Raw genomic sequence first — 27,975 nt, 5'->3', positions numbered from 1 at the left:
GATCGTCCTCTCTCGATTTCGATCTCATCTCGCCGCAGTGCCGACCGAACCGATAATTGTGTTATTTTCGAGTCGCTGAAAAGGCCGAAAAAGTGTGCTTGCGCTTAACTTGAATTTGTGCTGGCCAACGGGGATCGCTTCGAATTGGCCTTGACTTGCGTGGGGTTGAGCTGGCCGTGAAAAAGCCCAAAACGAAGCCCGAGAAAACGGCGTGAAAAGGTGACCAACAAAAAAAAAGGAAAAGAAGGTGAAACTGTCTTGCTGGCTGGCCGAGTGTCTGTATGTGTGTGTGTGTGTGCGGCGGTGTGTGCAATTTTTTTCCCCCATCACTCAAGTCCGCGTGTGTTTTTTCGTGTCCAATCTCCGCTAGAATTTGGCCAAATCCTGCCGAAAAGCAGGTGAGTGATATGGGCCAACTGGGCAATATTCGTGGTAGCAGGTGCTTGGCCCAAAAGTTCGTGAACTCTACGTTTCAAGCGATCTCCTTTAGACCTTTTTTTTCTTCATCTACATTCTACCAGTGAAAAAAAACGAAAAAAACGTGAGCAGCGACGTCGACGTTTTTCGCTCTCTCTCTTCTCCTCCCCACTCTTTGGGCGCGCTCTCTCTCTGCGCGCGCAGCTGTCATCGCTGTCAGCAGCGCGCGGCGACGTCGGGTTCCCGCGCGCGGGAAATCTCCGACTTCAATTGAATTTATTTCCACCAAATCAAACGGGATTTCCGGTGTTATTGCAAAATCAGATTCTCTGAGTTTTAAGCTTTCAATTGATTGCAAATACCATAGGGTTTTCATTTATTTTAATGGTTTTACAGGCCCGCAAAGTTGGTGCCAAAAATGCTCAAATGTTAATCGATGACAACAACAAAGTGGCAGCGGTTTGTTTGGTTTCAGGGCGGCGTTGCCACCTGGTTGCGCCGAGAACGTACGGTCAGATGTTTTGGGTTTGCAATTTATTGGAATTCCTTGCAAGGGCATGAAAACATATAATCAAAGGATTTAAAAAATCTAAAAGGAAGCGTTAAAATAATCTGTTTAACATTCTTAAACTAAAACACATTCCTCTGTCATTTTAGTTGTGTTCAAAGCGGTTTTAAAATTATTTATTCAATTTCAATTTGGAATTTTCTTTAAATTTATAAGTCATAGGGTCACTATACAAAGTTAAACTAGGAAAAAGAAGAAAAATCAGTATAATATTTTTGTAAGACTTAAAATATTTACTTCTAAATCCGCCCTTCTGGCATCCCCCTCAGCTGTTTTGCGACCACCCAGCTGAGAAGCCGTCGAACCTCCAATTGGAGTCTGACTGGCCTGTAAGGGACTCCAATTGCAGACTCCATTCAATAAAATGCCAAGTTGCCACCAGCGGCTTCATCTCGCCCCGTCTCACTCACGCAGCCCGTTCTTTGCGCGGGAGATGCTCTCCCCGTCTCTGTCGCCCCCATTAGACATTCAAGTACAACAAAGTCGCCCCCTGTGTGTTTGTTGCATTTTTTGGCGCTTCGGATCAGCTTGTTTTGGCGCGTTCCTCTTGCACACTCGCCGCAGTCGGCGTCGCGGTCAACGTCGCCGTCGACGTCGCTGCCTTCGGTGCCCAGTTCCACCAATTTTTTTTCGGTTCCAAAGCGATCACTCTGCTGCTGCCGCTCTGCTGCTCGTGAAGTTTTTTCGTGGCCGGCGTGTGACGACGACGACGACGACGAAAAACTCTCGAAAATCGTTCAATTCCCTCGAAAAACAAGTGAAAACATTGGGAAAAGCCAGCATTTTCCATCTTATTAGAAGGTAACAAACCAATTGCACAATGGTCTGATTGGAGGAACGGCGAAAAAAACGACAAACTAAGTGGAAAAAAAATTATATGACGCGTGTGTGCGGTGTGTGACAAGTGTGTGTGGGATGGCCAAGGAGAGAGTGGGAGAGAATAGCTGCGTTTGCCGTCGTGTCTTTGCATTTTTGGCTACGCATACAACGTCCTCTTATAAGAAAATTGACACGCTGTGGGATTAAAAACCGTTGCTTTCTGATTGGCAATGTTCTTAGAGGACTTAAGTTTTCCTGTTGCTGGTAAAAAGGAAATGCAGCTCATTCTTTTGAGCCGTTAGTTTGGGGAAACTTTCTAATCTTTCTCCCGCCCGAATTGCACTTTTCCCGCCATTCGCATAGATTTTGGGCGGTAAAACAAAACTGCGCCAGCCCAAACGCCTAATTCGCGCCACTTTGTGTTTCTCCATTCTTTTCCCCATGCTCATTTCATTTATATACGCTTCCTCCAATGACACACACATACAAATACACACACGTAGAAGAAATGCGCTCCATAAGTTCTTTTTCTCTTTCTCTCGCTCTCTTCCGTTTTATTCCAATCAGAACAGCGAGTCAAGTTATTTTTCCCCTTCCCAACAGCAACAACAAACAAAAACTTTTTAGTACTGCTCTGCCGACGTTGACGGCGACTGCGGCCGCGGCAGCGGCGGCGGGAAAAGTTCAACGCAAAACTTCGAACCTTTTGAAAACTTGACGAACACGAAGCAGCGGGCAAAGCGAAATGGGGAAAAAAAAAGTAGAAAAACATAATGAATTATGTCAAAAGTGGCGCAAAAATCTTTGGTACACCGGAAAAAAGAGAAATCAAGTTAAAATTCCATTATGTCAAGGGATATGAAGCCACACTCGAAGAATTCCTAAGTTTAAATAATAATAATGGTATATCTAAAACCAAGTTTTAATACAATTCATCAAACTAAAATTTTATTCCTAGAAATATTTTTAATATTTAAAATGATATTTTTTTTTGTGTAGTAACTATATGTACGTGGTTTTAACCCATGAGTAAGCGAGATGGCCTACTAAGTCGATCTACGCGTATGTAGAATGGAGTTCATTGATATTTCTCTGTGCTTTGGCTATTGCTTCCCCTCCTTCTCCATCTTCCCCTTTAACTTATCTTCCTCCTCTTCTCTTCTTGCCATTTACCTGCTACAATTTATTTTGTTGTTGTTTTCTTTGCAATTTTTGACTTTCTTCTTTGTGTTTTTGCATTCTTTTGGCGAGCTTTTTTGCGTGTTTGCTTTCTGCGCCGTTAAACTTGTTGAGTGGGCGTGGCGGGGCGTGTGTGGGGGGGCTGGGTGGTGGATTGTTGATGGGGTGGCTTTTTGTATACTAAATTTTGGGATTATGTCATGATCGGGCCGAAATTCCGTTCTTAAATGGTGGGTTAGAAATGTCTAGAATTTCGGGAAAACGTATTTATTTAATAGTGTTTTTATAGGTACTCATTTCCTCTACGATAGTATACTTCTCTGTTTAAGAAACTCACTATCCAAGCCGAATTTTGTTAATTTTGATCTTAAATATTTGGAAAATTGTTGCCTTTTAACAAAGGGCCATTGAGTTCTCCTTTTGTTTCCCCAATCTAAATAGTCCTTAAATCACTTATTCAAATCCAAGTCAACACCTTTTCTATTCTTCCCCTGATCAAGTGCTTCCCACCTTCAAAAGCGGCAGGGCATCAAAGGAATTTCTAGATGAGATGAGAACCCAAAAGTTATTTGTAATATTTTCTCATCCTACACGCTTGGTATAGGAATCACACATATCACCTGCCCATATTAACCCGAATTCCTGGTAAAATACCAAAAATATTTCTCAATTACAAGTGCGGAATGTTTTACAAATATTACATGCTATCCAAGGATGAGTTGTGAATACTAACTCCTTAAATAAATGAAGCATATATGATTGTGTATGTGGGGATTTTTTTTTCTTTATTGTCTATACATTTTTGTCGCTCCAGCAGAAGAATCCGATTCGGAATCGGAATGAGGAGGAGAAGAAGCCGTATGAAGGGCAGAAATAACAATGATAAACAGTTTCCAGTTATTCCCAGACAAACAAAGGATAGTCCGGCAGAAGAGTTGGGGAAGAGCCAAGAACAGGACGCAGGCCACTTGAGCTGGCTGTGGGCAGCATCCTTTTAGACGCTGCTAAATATAAACTAAATAGTCAATTGAGCGCGTCTCGATGTCCTAACGGCTACTTCAAGGCCGTCGATTCCTGGAACTGGAACGCCGCCGCCGCCGCCGCTCCATTCAGGAACTTTGATTTGTTCTCCTTCGGCTGGCCCGGCTTTACTTTCACACGCCGTTTTGCCCAGGCGGCGCTCTTCAGATACCAGAACACACAGATACTCAGATACACAGATACTGATGCACGCAGGAGAAGAGACCTCGACGAGGATCGACTTTCCTGTTTTCGTCTTCAGTACCCTGTAGCTAAGGTCAGGTTGGGTATTTGCGCAAGGGACTTGATTTGAAATTTGGTATTATGCTAGTTAATATTACGATTTCCACCAAACCAACTAAAAATTCGGAAAAATGGGTGTTCTTCAGAGTTATTTTAACGCATAAAATTAAAAGTTACCAAGTTACTATATCATTTATAAGACTTATACCCTGTAATTTTTCTAAATCCTAAAATATATTTGACCTTGCTATTAATTATACTTAATATTGATAGACTTTAGAAGGCTAGAAGATTTTAATCATCCCTGTGATCATGTTTTGAAAAATTAATCAAGCTTATAAAGGTGATTTCTGTAGGAATTTTTTAAGGGACTTCGGTTGATAGAACTTCTTAACAATATTAGGAACACTGAATTTAATATTATTTAAGTAAATTATGTGGATTTCTTTATAAACATTATGAGATAGAACCCAAATATTCGGTATAGTACACCATATGTGGTTGCCCAGCCCGTGTAGTCTTTCGTCCCTTGGAGTTCCAACTAATTGCAAGAGATGTAGCCAAACCACAACAAAAAGGAGGAGAAGGCAGCATTGGCATTGACAACGCAACAGCAGATACCCAGATACCCAGATACTTGTGCATTTATCTCGACTATCTCTGGAATGTATCTCGTCGCATGTGCAGAGCCCAAAATGCAGCCCAAAAAAGGACGCACAAAAATTGCAGGCCCAGACAGTTGAAGACGGCGTCTCCAGAGGCCCCCGGATAACTCGAGACCTGTTTTCCCTCTACTCTATATAGCATATACTCGCTGAGATACATACATACGTATTTATATATATTTTTTTGCGCTCTCCTTTGCGCATTTTGCGCATTCTTCTTTGCATTGCCTCAAGTTGCATTACATATTGTATCTCGAGACTTGGTTCCATTTCCTTGTGGGAAATCTTCGGCACAAAGCAAATATTTCGAGATGAGGGGCCTCTAAATTTGCCGAAAATACGGTCGACTTTATTTTCTATACTCTGGTTTTCCAGTTAAATGACCTTGGAGGACCCCGTCCAGGTAAACAGATTCACTCGAGCATCGCCTTTAATTAGGAACTGAGAGCAAAAGGAAACCCCTGTGCTTATCTGCTCGATCCGCGGCATTATTCATATTTGTATACCTGTCGCCGCGGATTTCTTCCGAACTCGCAGCCTTCTTCACTTAATCTTCGTTAGAGGAAGTTGCAGCCTGCGTGTGGGCAGTCCTTGCAATTAGTTAGGGCTCTATCCAATGCTAGTCGCTGGTATTTGGACAAGAAGAATCGGTTTAGCGATAATACAGTCATTTGTTTGCGAGAATCCCCTGTCAACTCCTTGGGGAGGCCCCAAAGATCCCATAGATTTTATTATAAACTCGTCAAAGAATATTAATTTTAGTCCATTTGTTTTAATTACCCCTCTTATTTTACAAAATGGATTGTTTAAATCTGATTATAAATGGGTTTACTTTGGGTTATGAGATCTTCAGACAAGATTATTCTCATTATTCAGATTTTATAATTATCTTTGAGCACTTAAGTTTCCTTTAAGTTTTCAAGTATTATAGATATTATATGATGGCTATGATGGGTTCTGATAAAAATATTGGTCTTACTGAAAGTTTTATGTATTTAAACTATTATATATTTTTCTTGCAAATCCAAAACGATCGTTTAGAGATAGGTTCATAGTTTTATGGTTTTCTTTTTTATGTAGCAAAATTTCCTTGTCGTTAATAGAATAAGGAGGGTTGAAAACTAGACAAAGCCGAGAAAGTAAAAATGCTCTAAAAGGACTTCGGGGAAGAAGAGGGAACCCAATTAATTAGAAGGCATATCCGCAATTAGTGTGAAAATGATGGTTGAAAAAAAGCAAAATATTGTGCATAAGAAAAGGCCGGAAAAAGCAAACTAAAAGAGAGGCAAAAAATGTGAGGAAAATGGAGAATGCCGTTGCATAAGAATAAGAAAGTAAGGGAAAGAAAGCCGTTGACTAAAAAGCATTCGCATATGGGGTAGGAAAAGGTGTCGAACTGAACTGAATGGTAGGCCGAAGGGAGGTCCATAAATCGTGGCAAATATAACGCCAGGCCCATATGTCACACGGAAAAAGGAAAATAGCTTATGGGAGGAGAACGGAAAGAAGGGCAGGGGAACAAGGAAACGCGACAGGATACAATTAGCGAAGGGGGAAGTCAATTGAAGTTACAACAGCAGCAGGAGCAGAGACATCGTCAGAATCCTTTGAGTTGGGGTAGGTCCATCAACAGCTGCCGCTCCCCTTCTCCACTCAACTCACCTGTCCCTGCATCGAAATCATCCTGCAATTCTAACAGAAGGCCAGCGATCAACTCTAGCCACAACAGGTGCATCGGGGAAATATCGAGGAGACGACTCGATATAATTAAGCGTTGTAAACCACTAGAAAATGTGGACGTTGCGCATGCGCCGAATGAGAAGCACCTGACATTGGTACACTCGAAAAATTAAATTCTCCAATAAATCAGCAATGGGTAAAGAAAAGTAAAGGGTTTTACAAATTTATTAAAATCTCTGGGAATTTGTTTTTTATATTACACTTAAGTAACACAGGATAGAAGTCAAATTGTTTTATAATTTTATGTGTAACTAAGATATTGTGAAGGATTTTATAAGTGTACAGGAAGTTCGTGAGGAGCAGCTGAAGCTGAACTTGCAGCAGAAGGCATCAATTGAGACTCGTGGAAATTCTATTATGATAAAAAATTGACCATCCCGTGACTACCTGTTAAGATGACCCAACTCCACAAAAAAAAAACTCCTACCCAACGTTCTGTTTCTGTAATTTGAATATCTCAGACCCATAGGAAAATGTTTACTTTACGTTCTTTTTGCTAAAAGCAAAAAGTTGGTGTATTTATATTGTTTTTCGAGAAAAACTCACGTAAACAAATTTGTTTGGGGTTTTCGAAACGAGGAAACTCCTCGACCACATGCTGTGTGTGCATGAGTTCTTCTCAAGGATCATATGTTGTTTTTTTCCACAAGGATCTACAGATAATGCGCTGGACTAACTGTTGATAGGTTTTGTGAAGTCGTAAAAACTCGAAAACACGTCACATGTGATGACCATATCTTGGGCTCTTAGATTTTTAGTGATGGAATAACGATTCTATTTCTTTTATTTTGTTCAATATTTATTGTTTCTAATATCTTTTTATATTTTTGTTTATTTTATTTGCAGTTCCTTTTAAATTATTTAAATTATACAAAACAATTCTGCTTTTGACGAGCAGCCTTTACAAAACATTCAGGATAAAGAACATAAACGGCTTATCAAGGCCGTACAATTATGGGTTTAAATGCCAAGAGGTAAGTTTCCTTTTTAAGTTTATTTTATTCTAAATATATTTTTTGCACATATTATTTTTTCTAAATCCCTTTCACATTTAAATAGGTAAACTAATATCAAAAATGTCTTGTAAATGATTAAACAAAATAAAGTATTTATTTTATATTTAAAAGTATATTACTATTTTATTTATGCTTTGAAAGGTATACGATTTTTTTCTTACAGGCAGAGTTACATATTTAGGTTTTGAAGCAGTTTTAAACCAGCTGAAAGGTGTTTAAGTTCTCAAGCAACCTGCATGTTTTTTGTTGACTTTTTTCTGATCTTAGACATTTTCCTTTCCCATCAAACACTTTTCGTGACTTCCATTTCCTCTGCAGCCCTGACCAAACTAATTAGCACCCCACATGAAAGCCAAAAAGGCGACTCCCCAACGGTCTTCAATAACATTTGTTTCTAACGCTCAGCGACTTCCTGTGGCGACATCCGATCGACTTCCTTTTTACCACTAACTATCCTGGTAGGCAGAGTCGCGTCTCCCTTTAATTCTCTTAACCAAAAGTGATGTTTATCTAATAGCTATTTCGTAATTATAAAGTGACAGAGCCCAACTGGTTATGCCCGAATACTCCCCGGGAAAAAGTAGGACCCGCAGGAGCTATAACCACTCGGGATCCTACTGTTCCTGCAGCCGTTTCAACCTTCTGACTCAAGTGCGATAATCTAAAATGCATTTTCACTGTCAATTTCCAAAAGCGAACAAAAAAACAGATGGCTTTTGTAGGTGTTAAAATCGAAACTGCGTTGATAACCAAGTGCCGCATTCCTCAACACTCTGCATACCTTTACAGGACTCTTTTTCGAGGTCCTGCGTGTGATTAGTATATAATTGCGCGCGAAAATGTCATTAGAAAAGTGTTTAGTTGTGGGACGGTTCAGGTCAGTTTGGTTGCTTCAGAGGGTTGCACTTAGGGGGTTTTTGGTTCGGTCTTGTTGATAATGCTGTCACAGCCGACACACACTTTTTGTGGCTTTTTCAGTCATGTCCTGGCCAAAAATTAATTGAGTTTAATATGTTTTCACCCTGCCGTATACAAATTTTGCTTGTGGGTGCCTGCGCATGACCATAATTGCATAATTGCCTAGTCATTTGGTTTTGTCAGTTGCGTCCCCTTTGGCATTCAACGTCATCATCATTGCCCACTGATCACTGCGATCACTTAAGTGATAGTCCATTTTATGGCCATATTTCGTGGTCGACATAATTATTGGTATGTGTTGCGAAACTATTTCGCTGACATCTATAACGGAATTTATCAAAAAAGTCAGGAAAGTTAAGTATTATAAGGTATTTATAGAATGTTGCATACTTTTAAGGGCACATTACCAACGCTTTTCTTTTAAAAAATCCCAACTGTTATCCTTGAGAGTTAAGAACACGATTTGTCAATAGATTAGTATAATAGTTACATGAATTCCGAAGCATAACTGTTCCCTGGATTCAAAAATAAAGCAATAAATTACTAATTCCTAATCCCAGCCTCACAGTTTCATATAATTTATCATGTGAGAAAGATCGATCCTTCGATAGTCCACTTATTATGCACTGGACCATGTTCCAGGAACTACTTCGTAGAATTTCTCCATGTCATCACCAAGATAGTCACCCTACCCATTTGCTACCTACAGGGATACGGATTCGAACCGACAAAAAGAAAGGGGGAAACGAAACCGAAACAAGGTTTCTGGCTTCGCCGCAAAAGGAAAGGAAACTTTCACCTCGAAATGACAAATTTCAGTTTGAACCTTAAGCCGCGGAGAACCTCTGACCCCGGGAACCCCGAGTACAAAGAAAGAAAGAAAGCGGGAAAAACTTGAAGGCCGCCTGCACGTACGCTCCATTAGTCCTTTCTCGCCGTAACTCATTTTTAAGCGATTTCATTTCCTCGTAATTTACTACGTGATTACTTTTTCTTGTTCATTAAACCATTAAACGCGATCGATAGTGCAGGGCCAGGATCAAAACAGGAGGCTGCAATCCCAGCAAGAAATGGCTAAAGCATTTGAATTTATGTGCAGCAGCCCTTTTTTTGTTATCCCCTTTCACAACTTCCTTAAGAAGGAAGGGTTTACGGTCCCAAGGGTTAGATTTCGTTTTTTTTTCTCTTTGCTCCTCGCTCAAATTGCAAAAATTCGCGCATCGAATTGCTTAAAGTGCAGTGGCTTGTTCTGCAACACTTGAGAGTTGTGGCAAAGGGATATAACATTAACATCTGCGCTCTCAAGGAGGGAAATCCTATTCTTTCCGTTTGCCAGCCTCTTGCATTATGCTAATGTCCATGCAAATTTGCCAAAATTGCTCAATCTCAAGGAGGAAAGGCTTTTCCGGGGCCCTTGCAGCGGCGATCCCATTTCCATTTCCCTCGATCAGTCATCTCGATTTCAATTTCCCGGATGTTAAATATTAATGTATCCGTTGGGCGCCTTAATCTCGAGTCTTGCATCGCGATTCGAATGCCGTGTCAAAATTCAATGAATTTATGTTCGTTTCGTTTGTATCTATTTAAGAACGCCCCTATGTGATTTGCTGCTTGCCTCCGTGGCATATTGAATTTCTCTATTTTGCGAAAAAAGAGGAGAAATTGGAAATAACTGATCCCCAGAAAATCGCACAGTGGTTCATTACGTGTATTTTAATACGTTTTAAACAGTTATGTTAGGTTTAAAGAACGTTTGAGTACTCATTTCTAATTATAGACCAATTTAAAGTTTTTGTAAAATATGATTTAACATAGAATTTTATTCCGCTTCAAACAAATTTCTAATTAATATTATAATAATTATATATAATATAATAATATTTATTTTTGAAATGTATTTATAAACCAAATAACTTTATTATCGTTGAAAAGGAACATTACAATGCAGCGTATTTTTAATATATTACAAAAATATCTTATTAAAAATAATATAGTTTTAACGTCCTGTAGTTCCACTGTTAATTTCTCATACTTTCTTTTGCAGTGTTTGTTCTACCAGCAGCACTGAGCCAAATGGCAGCATAGTCACAACCGCCCCCAGCAACGGAGAAGCCAGCAGCAGCATTGTCGTCGTCGTCAGCAGCAGTAGTAATATCAGCAGCAGCATTAGCCCAAACCCAAATCCAAATCAAAGCCCATCTTCGTCGGCAACTCAGCTAGAAGAAGAGCTACCGGGTACCTCAGCAGCCTCCAAATCAGTCGAGATGTGCTCTTGTGATAACCAGAACCTTGCAACATCCACAGCCGCAACTTCCAATGGCAATAAACGTAAACGGCGTTTAAGCAGCGACTCAAACGAAGATGCTAAGGTGAGTAATAATCTTTTCAAAATGTAAGCCCCCAGACATGGCAGATAAGTTTTATGAATGAAGTCGCTTTATCAGGCCATGTGACCTCGATGATTTTTGCAATCTTATCAAGGAAACGCCAAGAGCGACAGCAAGAGCCACATGCCGATGACCCAAACGATCTTCGACAACGATGATCAAGCTAATTTCTTGCAAAATTGCTCGTGCACTCTAATTTTGTATTCGAAATTGATTTAATGTTCGTATTCATTGAGGTCTTCATTTGATCTCAAGGTTCTTTTTTTTTAATTTAGTGATTTGTAGATCCCTAAAGATTGAGATGTTCATGAACTACAGAGTCTACTTTAATAATTCATTGTGCTGTTACTTTAAAATACTAAACTGTGATTATTATTATAAATATAGAACTCTATAAACTGACCAAGGATCATTAATCGGATTTAATTCTCAAGGATCATAACAGATCACTTTAGATTGCTTCGTCGTGCAGCTGGTCTTTGTTATTATCATTTAAAGGAATTGATAAAGAACACTTTTTATTAAAAGTATTGGTATACCCATTTATTTGATCAGAGTTTCCTAATTGTGTTCATTGATCACTGATCTTCAGAGATTTCTCTTTTTCGTATGTTTGGCAAACGATCTTTTATTTGTACTTCCATTTTGAATGGATAGCCCTTTCGTGGCTTCCAGTCGTTTGGCTGCCGATCTTCATTTGATCTTTTGCTGCTTGAGCTCTAGCCAAATAAGCCTTTGGGCACGTAGACAGCTACTTGGCACTTCTGCGCTGGCACAATGCAAAGATGAGCCCAAAAATAAACGCTACTTACTGAAAGGGCTCATTTAGCAGCATCCTTGGAAGCCCTGAAGTCAGATCTTCTCTCAAGTAGCTGCAATCAAGGCGGAGAACAATGGCTTCTCCTGGGCAGCTGTGTTGGTGCAAAGGATTTTTTCCAGTTCTATATGAAATATGGAGTGGAATAGAGGGAATATTCTCCTATACGTGCAATGAACTTGCAGAAATTGTTTTCGAGTTTCTTAGTTTGATACCCTGCTCTGGGGTATCCACAAATATCCAATTATATTTCACAGTTTTGATATCAAAAACATAAAATGTTTAAACCCATATAATATAACAAAAATAACTTTTTTGTTTTTGTCTTACATCTTATCTTAATGGCTCAATAATACAAATTAAATTGTATTTATACTTTTTGTATCGCAATTTCTACACTCAAACTAAACCATATTAAATACCAACTCTTTCAGTATATTTAATTTACCAGGGGTATCTTACCAGTCTGTTCCCAAAAACATACTATCTACCTTGGGTATTTTTTGCCATCGGTTCTCTGCTGTTTTTTGTTTTCGCAACGTTTCTGCACTTACTTCCCTGCCAAACAAATGTCATTCTCAAACGGAAAAAAATGGAAGGCCCCCTTCAGGCGGACGTTGTTGAGTAAGGGAATTCCGAAGGGGTCTTGGCAGAATGTTGAGCATATGCACGGCAGGACAAAGGAGCCGGAGACCAAGGACAGAAGGCGTCGTTGCGCATGCGCGCACACCTTTAGCCCAAGTGCGATATCTCCAGGGGTGGGTTTTCCAAAGTCAAGGCGGCCAAATGTCCGTTAAGGCCGTAGGAAGAATTTGAAATTGCGATAGTTATAGGTTAGCTTGAGGCAGGAACTAGATCAAGAAGGTATAGTTCGAAATCGGGATGGGTAAGGGATCGGAGCGACTACCGGAATGGGACAGAGCTCCGAAACCGCAAACAAGAATGCTCGAACGGAGGGGTTGAGCAACGCCTTATCCTTTTCAAGGATCACTGGGCCGAGTTTTTCCATTTCTTTACTTCCCTAATTAAATATTCATCGAGACGACATTTGCTTCTGCAGAAGATCCAACCCATAAAAAAAGAAACGCTTTCCAACCGGGTTGCATATTGCTACCCCGTTTCGGGACATGTTATCCTTATGCAAATGCCTTCGGATCCTGCGACGTTTGCTCATTAGATTTCCGTTAAACTTTTATGCAAATCATCCGGCTCCTTGGTGCAGCGCTTGTGTCATCTGTTCTCGGGACACGCACAACGCTCCTGCACCGGAATGCGGTCTTGAAATATTATACAATATTTGTTTTGCTGCTGGCACAAGGATCAAAATTATGGTATTATTTTACCAATTTGTCAGTGTAATGTAAACCCCTTTTTCTTATTTTTTTACATGGCAGGCATGAAATCGCTGAAAGTTCCCTGCTTTTTTTGGGAAACTTCTTTGTTTCTTTTGTCCCGAAAGGGGAGTTGGGTTTGTTTCGTCCGGGTTGCTTCTCTCGATGCAATCAAGTGCGGGTCTTGATTTCTGTCAAGTCAGTATCGGGACATTGTGGGAAACTGAATTCAAGTTTCAGTTTCCCAGATTGCATCCCGTTCTGGAATCGTGCATCATCTGTTTTGTAATTCAAAGTTATTTTAATTTTAAAGAGGATTTTATTTAGCTGTAGGTAAACAAGAGATGAGGACTGAATTGTAAGGGAAGCTTGGGCAATGATCTGTTTTGAGATTAATGACACTCAAGATTTAGCGGATAAGGAACCTGTTTAAATATTTGATTTTATACAACTATTTAAAACAGTATACATAATATGCATTCTTAAAAAGTTATCTTAAAATAATTGAAGTAATTTTAATTTTGAAAGCAAAGATACATCTTTATAATGATAAAGGCTCTTCGCAAGAAACGGAGGTAGTTAACAATATTAAAAAATCAACTAGGAAACTATTACATAAAACTTCTTTCAAGGACTGCACCTATCAAGAAAAAGTTGACACATTAAATCCTGAAGAAAAATGATCTTCCCTAACATTCATCAAAATGATTTTTCGCATTCAAAATTCATTCGCGGTTTGTCCTTTGTCCACTTACCCTCCTCCCGTTCCACCAATGGGTTATGCTTTAATTCGTTTTGTCATGGATCTAACCAATTGCATGATTAATTACATGTCCAAGCATTTTCTCCTTCCCCCTGGCCAGCCCAATTTTATATTTCCCCGATGATAAATCCAGCCAAGTCACCGCGAAAGTGTCGTGTTGGATTAACCCTTTATGGACTGACCAGGGGTCAGTTGAACTGCTTGGAAATATGAGTGTTTGTTATGGTCCTTCTGGGATTTGTCCTCTGGCATGTTGTTTGCATATCATTTATTAAAAGGAGAGCAGCGCTCTTGTCCCAAAAGTGGACAGGACTTGAGCTAATTTTGAACGATCATTCAGGGGAAGAAAGGTAATTTGTTAGCTTTTTCTGTCTTTAAAGAATTTATAATATTTCATTAAAAAAGATTCAAGCTATATCCTGAACTTCTCGGAAATCCTAATCTTTAATCAGTCTTGAGGTCCTGAAAAAATATTAACAATTACCGGCAGACAGACCATAGAAAAAAATTAAATGTTATCCAAAGACTTGGGGGAGAAATGAAAAGAAAAATAAAATGAAACAACAATGCAGCATATTACAAGGCAACAGCGGTGAAAAAGTTACACCTGGACCCACGCCAAGGTCTGAAAACTAAAGGTGTTTCGGTTTTCAGACAGACGGCCGTCGAAAGATTACGACACATAAGCGCAGGACTTTATAGGGTAGGCAAAAGCAGAAAGGTAGAATGAGAGAGAGGGAGCATACACAATGGGGCACCGGGATATACTATATTGAGGTTGACGACGCAGCAGAGGTTGTCGCATAACAATCGAATCGCTTCTTGACTGCTTTTTGTATGTACCCATAACTTGAGGAATTGCATCATCTGCCCTGGCGACCCATGGACTCCCTCCCAGTGAGATTTCGAGAGATGTTTTGGGTGCCCCTTGTGGGTTTGCTTCTTGCGTTTGAAGGAGCAGATCGAGACGAAGGACTAAGGACGACGATTGCAGCAGCTGCCTCGTTGGACTTTTTTGGTACTAAATCCTTGAGGCGGCGGCTTAAGGGCAACAACCCAGTTTAACCCTTGTTAAACTTGGGATGCAACCCTCTCGGTCCGAATTGGTCCAGATTCCAGCCCACTTCACTGGCTCTCACTAATTTCTCACACTCACTCGGCCGATCTTTCGCCTCGGAATCCGTCATGTCATAAAGTAAACTGGGAATTTTCGTGCATAATCTTTCTGATTTCTTAACGCTTGACCAACTCCAAATGGCAGATGCAATGTCCACGCACCAAAAAAAAAAGAAAACGAAGTGAAATAACAAGGCTGGAGGAATGTCCATTGTGTGCAGAGCTGGCTTCTTAGGCCATTGCACGCTTTGATTTTAATTACATTGCATCTGGATGGCTTGACATGTGTCCATATCCATGTCCATTTTCATTTCATTCTACGATTGCCGTTCCCGGTTACCTACATCATCTTCTCGGGAGGGTTGTTGCAGTTTGTTGGCCAGAAGAATAAGAAATTAAATTTGTCATGCGTCTTGGACCTTCCTGTCTTGACGCAAAAAAAAAATGTATTTACCCCCGACTCCAGGAGGGGAGTTCGAATCCGTATGTCTGCTGGAAAGGCAAACCTACTCAGACAATTAAAAATGTCACATAAATATCGCAAAATTTTTTCCCTCATTTTAACGTAACAAATTATGTGAAAAACTTTAATGGGCAGCAGGGTTGGTTGATGTTGTTAAACTTTTACGACGTGTGAGATTGACTGTTAAGAAAGTTGATGAAATACACCCATTATTTGATAAGTTTCAAATCCCTATTTGGCCCTGCAAACTTTATTCAATCAATGGAAGGATCATTTGCAATCATAAAACTAAGAAATACATAAGATATTACTTGGATTTTATATTTCTTTGTATAAAGTTATTGTTCACTTTAATGGGAGATATCTTTGTCTTAAATTTAAATCTTTATATTTTTATTTAATGGAGGGTCAATTAACTTTGACCCTAAACTTTTAAAATATAGAGAATAGCAACCATGTTCGTAGGACTGAAGTTCTAGCAACTTTAAATATAGTTGATGTATATATTTGCAATGTATTATACCATAAAGTTTAATGCTTAAGTTATAAAAAAAGTCAACATATTTTAGTTTTTCTAAAATTGCAATATTTTAAATAACTCAAAACAATTATTTGGCGTTAAAGAACGAAAATGAAAAAAAATGTACGTGGAATTGTTTTTAAAAAGCTGGGCTGCCAATGATTTTTTTTTCTTAAAATGCCTATTTTAATAATATTTTTTAAGATGTCAGCAATCCAAGCGTGACATCTGTGTCCCATGTTGTATACAATTTTTTACTTATGGACTTTCTGATCTTGGCTTCTGTTTTCCATCATCTGTCTGCAAGAGAACAATGGTCAAGGATCTCAATTGTTTTCGTTTTTCGTTTCCATTCCAATCTCCTATCCTATTTTTTTTGTCATTTTCATGCTGCAATCTTATGAGTCGGTCTCTGAGCTGAGGTTCCATTAGGCTCGCTCTATATTTGCCTTTATCAACACCCCATCCCTTCGATCAATGCCAAAAGATAATTTAGTAGAGTAGCCTCCAAGATGCAGGAGATTTTTAATGCAGCCGCTGGCAGCTCGAGCCAAAAGCTATAATACTAGCAAAAATAATTTATATACTTCCTATATACTCATTATGTATCGTTGTTTTGAGGGTTATGTGTAGGTAGTGATTTTCCAAACGTCTTGCGTCTACCTGAACGCACAGAAATGTTGACAAAAATAATTGTAAAAAGGATCAGGAGCCACAGCCGTCAGTGGGATTTGTTGTTGGGCTGATAAACACCCAGAGGCGAAAAATGCAATGCAAAAACAACAACGTCGACATCTCAAGAAGTACGGATATCTTCGGGAACTACCCCCGATGAAAAGAGACGGCTGGTTGGTTAGCGATCCTGTTTTTACCGCTGTAGAGTTGCAGTAGAGTAGTCTGTCGGGGGAAAAAGAATAGCAACCCCTATTTCCGAGACCGTTGCATTCGTTGGGCAGGATAACGACGATCGGGGATCGGGAATCGGGGTTCGGGGATCGGCGATCTGGAACGGAGAACGTCGAGCTCAGTTGCACAGCGCACGTCAACGCGATTGGTACTCGATCAAGCCAAGAGCGGAGTGAATACAAGATAAAAAAAAACAAAACAAAACATACCCATACAGCTAAAAGACACTGAGACCAAAATCTAAACCTAAATTATTCCATTGTCAAGTTGCAAAAGTTAAGACTGACAAATATTTATGAAACCAAAACCACACACAACGAGTGCAAAGAACTAATTTAAGAACCGGATTTGCCAAGATCACCCACCAACAACAACTACAACAAACCAAAACGAAGCCAAAAATGTTTTAAATGTTATAACCAAAAAAAAGTAAATCTTTTTGCACAATTGTTTAATCATACCAAAGAAACCAAAGCAACAAATTATACCCAAAGACTGCTACTAAATTGAAAAACATCAAAGCAAAAAGTGCAATAACGATTGAGTAGTATTGATTATACCAAAAAATATTGTTGTAAAGATAAAAAAGAAAAAGGATACCGAAACCCGTTCCCACGAGAAAATCCATACAAAGTGTTATTGTCCTACCTCCATGCGAACACAGAGTCCTTGATCTTTTGTGTTATCTCCTGGCTCTCATTTTGTGCGGGTGCATTTGGTTAAGCTACAACGGTCCATCTATCAAGGATTACGAATTTTGACAGCCGTGCCCACATAAAATTCTACTAACCAACCATTTCTTGGCTAATTAAATTCGGGGCACGTTTATAACTCCGCCACCCGTGTGTTCCTTTCATTGACTCGAGTATCCATTTCATCCGGTTGTTCATGTTATTATGAAGTTGGAACAGAAGCGCAAATTCATTGAAATGGTAAAGATTATTTGCTTATATATCTACTCTTTGTATATTTAAGTAGAATTTGAAGAGTGCAAAAAATGTTTTATCTGAAATACTTTTGAAAATGTGTTGATATACAAATTATTGACACATACCTATGCTGTGTATCGGAATTTTACATTTTAATTGTGATTTATGGATTGTTATTATAGAATATATAAGTTTTCCACATCCTTTAAACCAAAATAATATTGAAACCAATATTTTGTTATCTGTGAACTTTATTTATTTAAATTATTGGATAATTATAATAATTTATATAATTTTTTATTTCAGGACCCCGAACTCGGTTTTGAGCCTCCATCGGCCAAGCGCCAGCAGCGATTGCCCGCTCTGTACGGTAGCGACCAGGGAAACCTCTCGTCGGTGGCCTCCTCGGTGTACACGTCACCAATTGTCTCGGTCGATGGCCAAAGCACCCAGGAGCTGCTCAGCATACGCAGCTCTCCGGCCGAGGAGCTGCCGGAGGCGCCACACAGTCCGCTGCCGGACAGCCCGGACAGTCCGCCGAGTCCCGATCGCGGTGCTAAGCTGGCACCCGTGGTGGTACGGTATGGTGTAGACCAGGTGGTGACCACCACCACCACAACCACCGTGGTTACGCAAAAGCCGGATGACGATGACCTTTTGGAGGACAGCTGCGAGGACTACTCGTACGACGAGGATGAGGAGGATGATGTCGAGGAAGAGGACGACGAGGAGGAGATCTACTCGTCCACCATTTCGCCAGCCTCCTCGGGTTGCAGCCAGCAGCAGGCGGTTAATGGAGAGCGAACTCCCGGCCTCCAACAGCCCCAGCAGCAGATCCAGCTTCCGGTCAGCGACTTTTTGATCAATATGCAGGCACCCAACAAGATTCTGGACGACACGGCGGCCTTTAGCTGCATGTCGCCGGCGGTGGAGAACGGCCTGCGCATGTGCCCACTTCCTGCTCTGGCATGGGCCAATGCCGCCGATGTGTGGCGCCTGATGTGCCATCGGGATGAGCAGGACTCGCGGCTGCGCAGCATCTCCATGCTGGAACAGCATCCCGGTCTGCAGCCACGCATGCGCGCCATCCTCTTGGACTGGTTGATCGAAGTCTGTGAGGTGTACAAGTTGCACCGCGAGACCTTTTACCTGGCCGTCGACTATCTGGATCGCTACTTGCATGTGGCGCACAAGGTGCAGAAGACCCACTTGCAGTTGATCGGCATCACCTGTTTGTTTGTGGCCGCCAAGGTGGAGGAGATCTATCCCCCGAAGATCGGGGAGTTCGCCTATGTGACGGATGGCGCCTGCACAGAGCGGGACATCCTCAACCACGAGAAGATTCTGCTGCAGGCACTCGACTGGGACATCAGTCCCATTACCATCACCGGCTGGCTGGGTGTCTATATGCAACTGAATGTGAACAATCGCACCCCGGCCTCGTTCTCCCAGATTGGCAGGCAAAAGGCCGCGGAGGCGGACGATGCCTTTATCTACCCGCAGTTCTCTGGATTCGAGTTTGTCCAGACCTCACAGCTGCTGGATCTGTGCACCCTGGACGTGGGCATGGCCAACTACTCCTACTCGGTGCTGGCAGCGGCCGCCATCAGTCATACTTTTAGTCGGTGAGTTAGCTAGAATACCCTTTCCCATACGAAATGTATGTCTTACCGGTTATTTTTCCCTAATAGTGAGGCGGCTTTGCGTTGCTCTGGCCTAGACTGGCAGGTGATTCAACCCTGCGCCCGCTGGATGGAGCCCTTCTTCCGGGTGATCTCCCAGAAGGCCGCCTTCCTGCAGCTAAACGAGCAGAACGAGCAGGTCAGCAACAAGTTCGGCCTGGGCCACATCTGCCCCAACATTGTCACCGACGACTCGCACATCATCCAAACGCACACCACCACCATGGATATGTATGTAAGTATCTGAATGGTGATAAAGCCAAAAAATAACAATAATATTGACGGGGTATGATAAGGGAAAATCATAAAATATATTTATATTAAGATCAAAATTTCTTTAGTCACTTACTTATTTGAATTCTTATCTTTTAGGACGAAGTGCTGATGGCCCAGGATGCGGCGCATGCGATGCGCGCTAGGATTCAGGCTTCCCCGGCCACCGCGCTGCGCGCCCCCGAGAGTCTACTGACGCCACCCGCCTCTAGTCACAAGCCGGACGAGTATCTGGGCGATGAGGGCGATGAGACGGCGGCAAGAAGTGGCATCTCCTCCACAACCACCTGCTCCGCCACTGCCAGCAGCAACGGCGTCATGAGCAGCAGCAACAATCCTGCGACCAGCTGCAGCAGCAGCAGGAGCAATCGCTGAGAGATTGGCCGCCCTGCTCTTGGTCAACCATTCTCTCACACTCACCACACCCGCCCAAACAGTCTCTACGTTAAGTGTTTCTTATATTTAAATTATTTTTGTTAAGTGAAAAGTTATTAGTTGCCTAATTCCTATGCTAAAAACATATTTAATTTGAAATTTTCCACGCGCTTTTGTTTCTCAACTCGCGATATATATTCATTTTCCTCGCTCAGTTTAATATTTAACTTTGTGTATTTATAGAAAATCAGAAATATAATTTTAAATGTACACTATCTATAAAGCACACAAACGTATATATATATATATATATATTATACACCTAGAGTATAGCAGACAAGGCAAAACTGAATTAACCATTAGACTAATACCTCTTGAAAAGGAGCAAAACAAAGTCCAGCTGAAAGTTGTGCTATGGTCACAAACTTTGCTGGCGCCTAAAAAATGAAACACAAAAAAAAAGCTAGGTTCGCAATCAAACATGTCCAGCTGTCAACCAGTCAGTCAGTCATTCAATATCAATCACCGAGAGCCCAATTAACAAAACTAAAACTAAAACTGACGAAAATGAAAGGGTCAGCGGCGGCCCAGAGCAGATTACTTGACTAACCAACTAAAATTAGCATATAAGTCGAGGGAATCCAACTAAATCTACTAATGCTAAACACTGCATTTCATTCGACAATTAATCCTACTAACAATGAATCAACAAACACAAGACAAGTCCATAGCTGACATGGAGTGACAAAGAAAATGGCAATTGAAGAATATCTGAGTTATACACATGAATTGAACAGACTATATAAACACAAGTGCATGTATGAATATATACGTCAATGTAACATTTTTTTTAATTTAGACTAATTTGCCATAATTTGCTAAGCAAATAAATCCTGTACATAAAGCAAAACAAACACAAAACGCACAAAAACAAGAATGAACCGTAACTGAAACGCATATAATATATTATTATATAAGTGTACATTTCTATATATGGCATACACAATTTTATGTACATTCAAAAGGCAACAACGCAAAGTAGAAAAATATTATTATTCGTTAGTTTAGGAATAAATAACATGTAAGTGTTCATAAGATTAAGGCTGGAATTAAAACAGAAAACAAACAAAAACAGCAACTAAAAGAAAAACAAACAAAAAAATCTAATCTATTTATGTTTTATTTGTAGTTTTTAAAAGCAATAATCATTTTAAAAATATGAATTTGATTTTAAATAATTTCACAAGTACGCTTATATTCATGATTTGATGTCAATAAATAAACAATTGCAAAATCATAACCTTTACAAAACAAGTTGAATTAAATGAGTAAATAAATATATATTTTTGTAAATAAAACCGAAATTTTAATGGTGTTTTTTCTTGTGGGGGACAATTGGGATTACAATAATAATAACCTGTGCTGTCGCAGATCCAGGAAAGGGAATATTTTTTCTATAACAGTCGAATATTATTTTTGAACAATATTGTTTTTTTACAACCTTTTTAAGTTCAATTAAAAATCAATAACATTATTATGTTTAAATTGAACAAGGTTAAACCTGGGTATTTCATTTCATAATAATGACTAAAAATAATTTTTCACAGTTATTTGTTTTTTAATAAGGGTTTATTTCAATACTTTGGGCATGCAAGTTAGGGAAAAGAGGTCGTTTTAATTGAATCTTGTTAAAAGGGCTATAAAAAGAGAGGTCGACAAGTTAAGGACTTAATTAAATTGGCTAAGGTAACAATAATAAAGAATTATTGAAAGTTTTAATATTTATTTGGAGAATAAAATTATTTGTTCCCTTTTATTTAACAAGTTAATAATAAAAAGGAGTCTTAACCTATCTACATATCCTCTATTATTTATCAGCATTCTAAGTGTTATAAGGTCATTTGAACTATTGGCGCCTGAAATTAACGGTTGCACTTTGACCCTCATATCGACAGCTCTGTAGTCCATTTACATTCTGTACCGTTAGCAGAGAGGGAGAGGTTAACAGTGGCCATCGGCCCATCTGGCAGCACCGGCGGAAAGCAACCCCAACGGTCTTGGCCAAAATTGAGTTGAGAGGAAACGAGTTCGAATGGCGAGGAATCGAGAAATCGAGGAATCGTGCCCCAAGAGCCTGCTATCTTGCCCCAAAGAGCACACTCAGTTCGTGGCGAGAAATTGGCGAGTGTGGATGCGTTCCGAGCAGAAACCGCGTCCAAACAAAAATTCACTTCTGCCCAATGCAAGCCGAAACACCGATAAAAAAAGAAAGAAATACCAACTCAAAGTGCAATATTATTTGTCACACATGAAAGTTTAAAGTGTTTTTCTGGTTAAGTGTTGCAAAGCCAGTTTGAAAATCTCTGTATACGCCGCAGGATATCTTCAAAATCCAAACTTTGGAAAAAAAATCCAATACAGATATCTGTGTATATGTATAATAATGTATGTACGTGTGCGTGAACGTGTGCCTGTGGTGGTGGTGCAATAATTGTGAGCGCCAAAAAGCCGAAGAGACGAAGCCGCGCAGCCAAATAAATCTCTCGTCTCTCCAATCGCGCCTCTCATTTTCGCGCCGCTTTGCTTTCTCCAGTTCGAAAGTCGCGTAGTAAAAAGTGTCGGCAAATCTGCACCACCTCGCTGCACCACCCACCCACAACCAACCACTGAACCACTGGAAGCACTCTGAGCCACTCTGAATCACTCTGAAATTCAGCCAGTTGGCCACTTTGTTTTTGGTCAAGTCTTTCGCACTCTCGATTTCGAAATTCGAAATTGCGAATTTGGCGCGCACCGGAGCATCAAGTAAGTGAGCAAAAGGACGAGAAAGAGAGGGAGTCCTTGTCGGAGAGAGCCAGTTTGCCCCTTTGATTGCACAATAAAATGGGCAAAACAAAAAGCCAAATAACTAACAAAAGCGTGGTTGAAATCCACCAAATACCCATAAATTGCCGAAAGTTTCAATTGATAGAAGCATAAATCAAAATTCGAGTTTGTACAGGTATAGGTATGCTACACGTGTGTGTGTGTGTGTGGGGTCCTTGTGTTTTGCGCGCCCAAAGAAGTATGCTACGCCGTTTTACTATTTACTACTACGCACGCTCCCCCAAAAACACACACAGACACATGGCACCCACACACTCGCATGGGCACATGGCACATAATAACGGTTTATCGTTTACTACAGCCACGCAGCTTACGCAGCTGCGTAAAATCTCAAGGCTTGACCAATACCCCGTAACCACTGGCTGGCCTTCCAAGTCCCCAGCCTCCAACTTCGAAGGCCCCCTAAATCCCCATCTCAATTCGAAAGACAGTACATACAGTGCACGATGTACTTACATCAATGTATTCTGATATAAGGGATATTGTTTGGGTTTTTTTAGATTCACTTTTCACTTGCATAATATCTACAAATTTAACATAACGACAAATTGCATTGCAAAATATTTGGTGCCTCAATTCGTTACTGAAACATTCTAATTATATTTTGGACCTACTTTATAAAATTATTAGATAGCAAACATTATTTATACATGTTCTACAAAGATCAGCTATCCTAAAGATATCATTTTCCTTATAGATTTCACCCAAAATGTTCAAGTTTTTACATAAAAATGAGTATTGATGAAAGGTATAATAATTTAAAACTCAAAGCATGCCTAAAAAGTATTATAGACCCCAAAATAACGTTTATGTTCTGGACTTCTACACAGAGAAAACTCTGAGGTTTTCACATGAGTTGAAAATTATTCTAAAAACAGAGCGACATTTTTTCAGCTCAAAATATTTTCAATGAGCTTGAACCAATTTAAATTGAGAACATTAAACACAAAATATACTTACACGGTTTTAAAGAACGAATGTTCTCAATTCAAGAACAATTTGCTTGAATATTTCACTTTGTATAAAAATATGAATTCGGAATGAACCTAAATAGTTCAATACGTTTAATTCAAAAATAAATATGGGACAACATTCTTAGAAAAGAAACATTTGTTATTATATGTTAATATCTGATTTCTTTACAATATTTACAAGTTCATTGAGCAAATATCTACAAATGGATCAAAAGTTGTGAAATAATGTTCATATAATGACAGATTTAGTAGTAGCTTGCATATGCTCATTTGACATTAAAAACTTATGGACAACTAAAGTGCCAAAGGGTCTTTCAGCACATAACAATAAATATGTCATGTGGCCTGCTTGAAAGCCAACAGTGAACAGATTTATAACTTATCAACATTTTCCACTGCCAGACACACAGACATATCCGTCTTTGGTTGTAAAAAAGTTTCGTACGCCGCCTATTGAAATTTTCACAGGCACATTAATTCCATTACGAAAACTCCCAAGGCCATATTGCTTTTAAGCCGCCGCTGCTGTGGGCCAAACAAAACCAAAAAGTCAGGCCAAACATAAAACGGCAAAGGCAAACAAAACAGAGGGGCGAAATGTGGGTGGGGTGGAAATCGGGATGGGACGGGAAAGGACGAATGCGCAGGATGGGGAAATGGAAAAAAGAATGGCAGGAGCTAGCGATATATGCGATATAATAAATCTTTTGTATAACACGCAAAACTTTATGAACGTGCGCCAACTATAAACTTTCACTTTTCCACAATGGGTTCGTCCGCTCGATGTTGCCCGATGCCAACGTTGCGTATACGCCATGTTGCACATGCCTTTATTTTTATTATCACTATTATTTTTTCTACACTTTTTTTCCACCCGAGACGCCAACGGAAAAGGCTATTTTGATGACGTAATCGCAAATGACGGATTTTCACTTAAATGCATTAGATAAGACATGAGAAGAGCACTGAATAAAAAATAAGTTAGAAGTGATTAACGCGAAATATGGGTTGCTTTGATCACAGTTGAGGTAATGTTTACTAAACTATCTGGAGAAGTAAAATATAAAAGTTCTTAATCAGCAAAATCGTTATATACAAATATATTATCAGTTTCAAGGCTATCTAAAAACACACTTAGGATTTTTATTATGAACATCCATACTTCAAGGCAAATTCAAAATCTAAATAGATTGGAAGTCATGGCTACATTTTGTAAATTTTAATATATGTAATCAATCCATAAATTTTCTTGTAAGCATTTTTAAACTTAGCTGTTAAGTAAGTAAATGAAATGTGAGTAAACATGTTTGTTATTTTTTAAACTTATAAATTTTGATATGTTCAGGTTAGTTTTGATAGTTTAATTTTTATATTTTATTTATGGTTATTTTACCTAATTTAAAGGAGTATTTTGTTTTATAATATGTTTTATAAATTCCCAACTTTCATTGTTTTATCTACATCATAAATATATCAAGTATTTGTTGGTTCTTAAACACCATTATTATTTCAAACAAAGATAAGAACAGTAATGTGGCATATGAGGCCACATGCATTGGTTAGTTTATGCTTAAAGTTGCCTACTTCTCAGGGCTTGCAGTGAAGTCGTTGACTTTCTGGTGGTTCTGGATGTGCTGCCGGTTCGAAGTAGCATCCCCAGCGTGGATGGCGCTCCACTTCTGTCAAACTTTTTGATGTTGAGGCAGATGAGGAAACGGGGGAGGGAATCAGAATCAGAAAAGCGTGCGAAATCCGGTTATATACACACACACACACACATATTATGTCTATGTAAGTGCGTATTGGCCGCAATAAATTGTCTTTCATTCTTTCTTTCTGGCGGATGTGGTTGTAGGGTTTTTCGGGCTGTGGAGACTAAAGGCAAAGGCTTGCAGCGCGTTTAATGAAAATTATTACGCGATATCCTTGGGGACGCAGGATGTATGGCAATGTGCGCCTTGTTAGGGGGTGGCATGCCCATACAAAAAAGGACGAACGAGCGAAGCCGCCTTCCCACACTGCGCATGTACGCCAGATTCGAGTTCGAGTTGGTTTTTTCGAGCTCGAAAACATCCCGAAGTTCGTCCTGTGTGAGTTATGCCCCTGCATCCGTGTGCGTGTGGGGCGGTGGGTGGTAACGCATTTCTAGGTCAAATCCACATGGAGCCAGGGAATCAGCCCCAGCCCCTGCCAATTGGCCCACAATCCACAATCAAAATCGTGAAAACATATATTGTAGAAATATTTCTGGTCTGTTTGTGAACAGGAGAAAACTATTCGTAAACGAATACTCATTCTGAAATAGACAAAAATAAATACTGCAAGGCCGCAGACCAGAATTTTAAATAAGTTTTACTGAGAATCATATACTTATACATACATAGAATAATTTTTCGGAGTTTATCTGCGTTTATTTAATGTTAAACATTAGAATATACTTCAGTGAAAATCTTAAAACCGATAATTTTATTATATTTTTATTACAAAGAATGAATAGTGTTGTAGTATTTGAAAATTAAAAAATAATTTAATAATGATTTCAGAAATATATCTGTAGTGCTAGGTTTAATTATATCAAAAACCAATAAAAAAATACTAAATTATATTTCTTTCTCCTTTGCATTTCAGGTCAAAAACACACTTAACTACATATCCAACTACCAGTTCAATTAACAATTGTTGCCAAAAAATAAAAACGGTCATAAAAGCTTTGCAACAATGTTGAACATAACCGGGAAAAGCAATAAAGACTTTTGGCAACAAAAAACATCTGGCTTTAAATCGTTCATAACAAGTATATGAGAACGAAATACAATCTGAAACTAAAGTTGCAAAAACAAGTCAACAAGTCAAAACAAGTAGTGCAATAAAAAAAGAATATACCAACTATCGTAATGCTAAAGAGAACATTTTTCGTGAAGTGTCAATAGGTGAAAATAAATCAATTAAAACGGAAATTCTATTTAATTTCTGACCCGTTCTGCGGTGTTTATTCCATGTGCCGAGCACCAAAACAATAAAGCAAAAATTATACATTTTGGAAATCAACAAAAGGCAATCGATAGTGGGGCAAACCACAAACAAGAGATTGGGATTTAATCGTGAAATATCCAAAACGAATTGATCCACATAGATACGCACACATACAGCAGCAAAACAAGCGAAAATGGAGAGCAAACACTGGAGCTGCTTTGTGGCCATTGTTTTGGGCGTGCTAATATTCAAAATGCACATGTTTGTTGCATTCGCCGATCAGGATGAGGATATACCGCACAACGAGTAAGTTTTATTCATCATCCAGCATCTGACATCCGACAGGACCAACAGTTTCAATTATGCATTTGCCAAATATTTTGCCAATTTCCTCGGACAGGAAATTAATTGTAAATTTGTTTATTCTGCCCCGAAGCGTTTCAACAGCGTTTTCCCCCGTGCCCACTGTTTTCCATTTACCTATATAATTTACAACGAATTCTCGTCAACAAACAAACTGCTGAAACATGTATGCAAATCTGAACTGTTTTTAGTTTCAGTTTTGGTGTTGTGTTTTCTGCTCAATAATTGAGCTAAACTAATTGGCAGTGTTGACTTGAATAGTGATGTTAATGTTACTAAATATTTATCTGAACTACAACATTTAAAGAGTATTTTTTTAAGCAATTCAGTTTTGTTTATCTGTAACTCGTTGAACTGTACTGTACTCGGGAGCTATGAAAGCTAAAAAATTGGCAGATTCTTGAGGTTCTTGCGCAGTGATCACTCTAAGACCCACAGACGTTAGCTAGCGCCCACATTTTTAAATATTTTGAAAAAGTGTTAATAGAATTTTGTTCTTAATATTAATGCCCATTTTATTGAAATCGGTCCATTCACTAAAAAGTTATAAGCAAATAAAATGTGTCATCTCGGAAACAGCCGATTTGCTGCATGCATATATCCATCTCACTCGCACTAGCTTTCGCTGAGTA

The 27,975-nt window shown here is 39.4% G+C and overlaps 2 protein-coding genes across 7 annotated transcripts in view; both read left to right on the top strand.

The window, feature by feature from the left end:
• The first annotated feature begins 1 nt into the window (after nucleotide 1).
• On the top strand, nucleotides 2-21,314 carry CycE (cyclin E). Of its 5 annotated transcripts, none has more exons than XM_017090250.4 (6): nucleotides 2-219; nucleotides 7,498-7,625; nucleotides 10,630-10,954; nucleotides 18,124-19,442; nucleotides 19,509-19,734; nucleotides 19,872-21,314. In XM_017090250.4, the coding sequence occupies exons 2-6, from the start codon at nucleotides 7,606-7,608 to the stop codon at nucleotides 20,145-20,147; spliced, it is 2,166 nt and encodes a 721-aa protein (XP_016945739.4). In that variant the 5' UTR covers nucleotides 2-219; nucleotides 7,498-7,605; the 3' UTR covers nucleotides 20,148-21,314. The 5 variants fall into 5 exon arrangements, with proteins under 5 accessions (XP_016945739.4, XP_036674877.3, XP_016945737.4 ...); XM_036818982.3 differs by having other exon boundaries at nucleotides 2-247; XM_017090248.4 differs by having other exon boundaries at nucleotides 2-398.
• Nucleotides 21,315-22,310: 996 nt separating this feature from the next.
• The window catches only part of stol (voltage-dependent calcium channel subunit stolid), a 45,061-nt gene continuing 39,396 nt past the window's right edge, over nucleotides 22,311-27,975 (top strand). For both annotated transcript variants that reach the window (XM_017082652.4, XM_017082644.4), the window contains exons 1-2: nucleotides 22,311-22,952; nucleotides 26,636-27,286. In XM_017082652.4, the coding sequence (XP_016938141.3) occupies nucleotides 27,174-27,286 (113 nt within the window). In that variant the 5' untranslated portion in view covers nucleotides 22,311-22,952; nucleotides 26,636-27,173. The remainder of the gene's footprint in view (nucleotides 22,953-26,635; nucleotides 27,287-27,975) is intronic.

The sequence above is a fragment of the Drosophila suzukii genome, chromosome 2L (assembly GCF_043229965.1).
Source record: "Drosophila suzukii chromosome 2L, CBGP_Dsuzu_IsoJpt1.0, whole genome shotgun sequence".
Taxonomy (NCBI): domain Eukaryota; kingdom Metazoa; phylum Arthropoda; class Insecta; order Diptera; family Drosophilidae; genus Drosophila; species Drosophila suzukii.
This window is presented reverse-complemented; position numbering and strand designations above follow the sequence as displayed.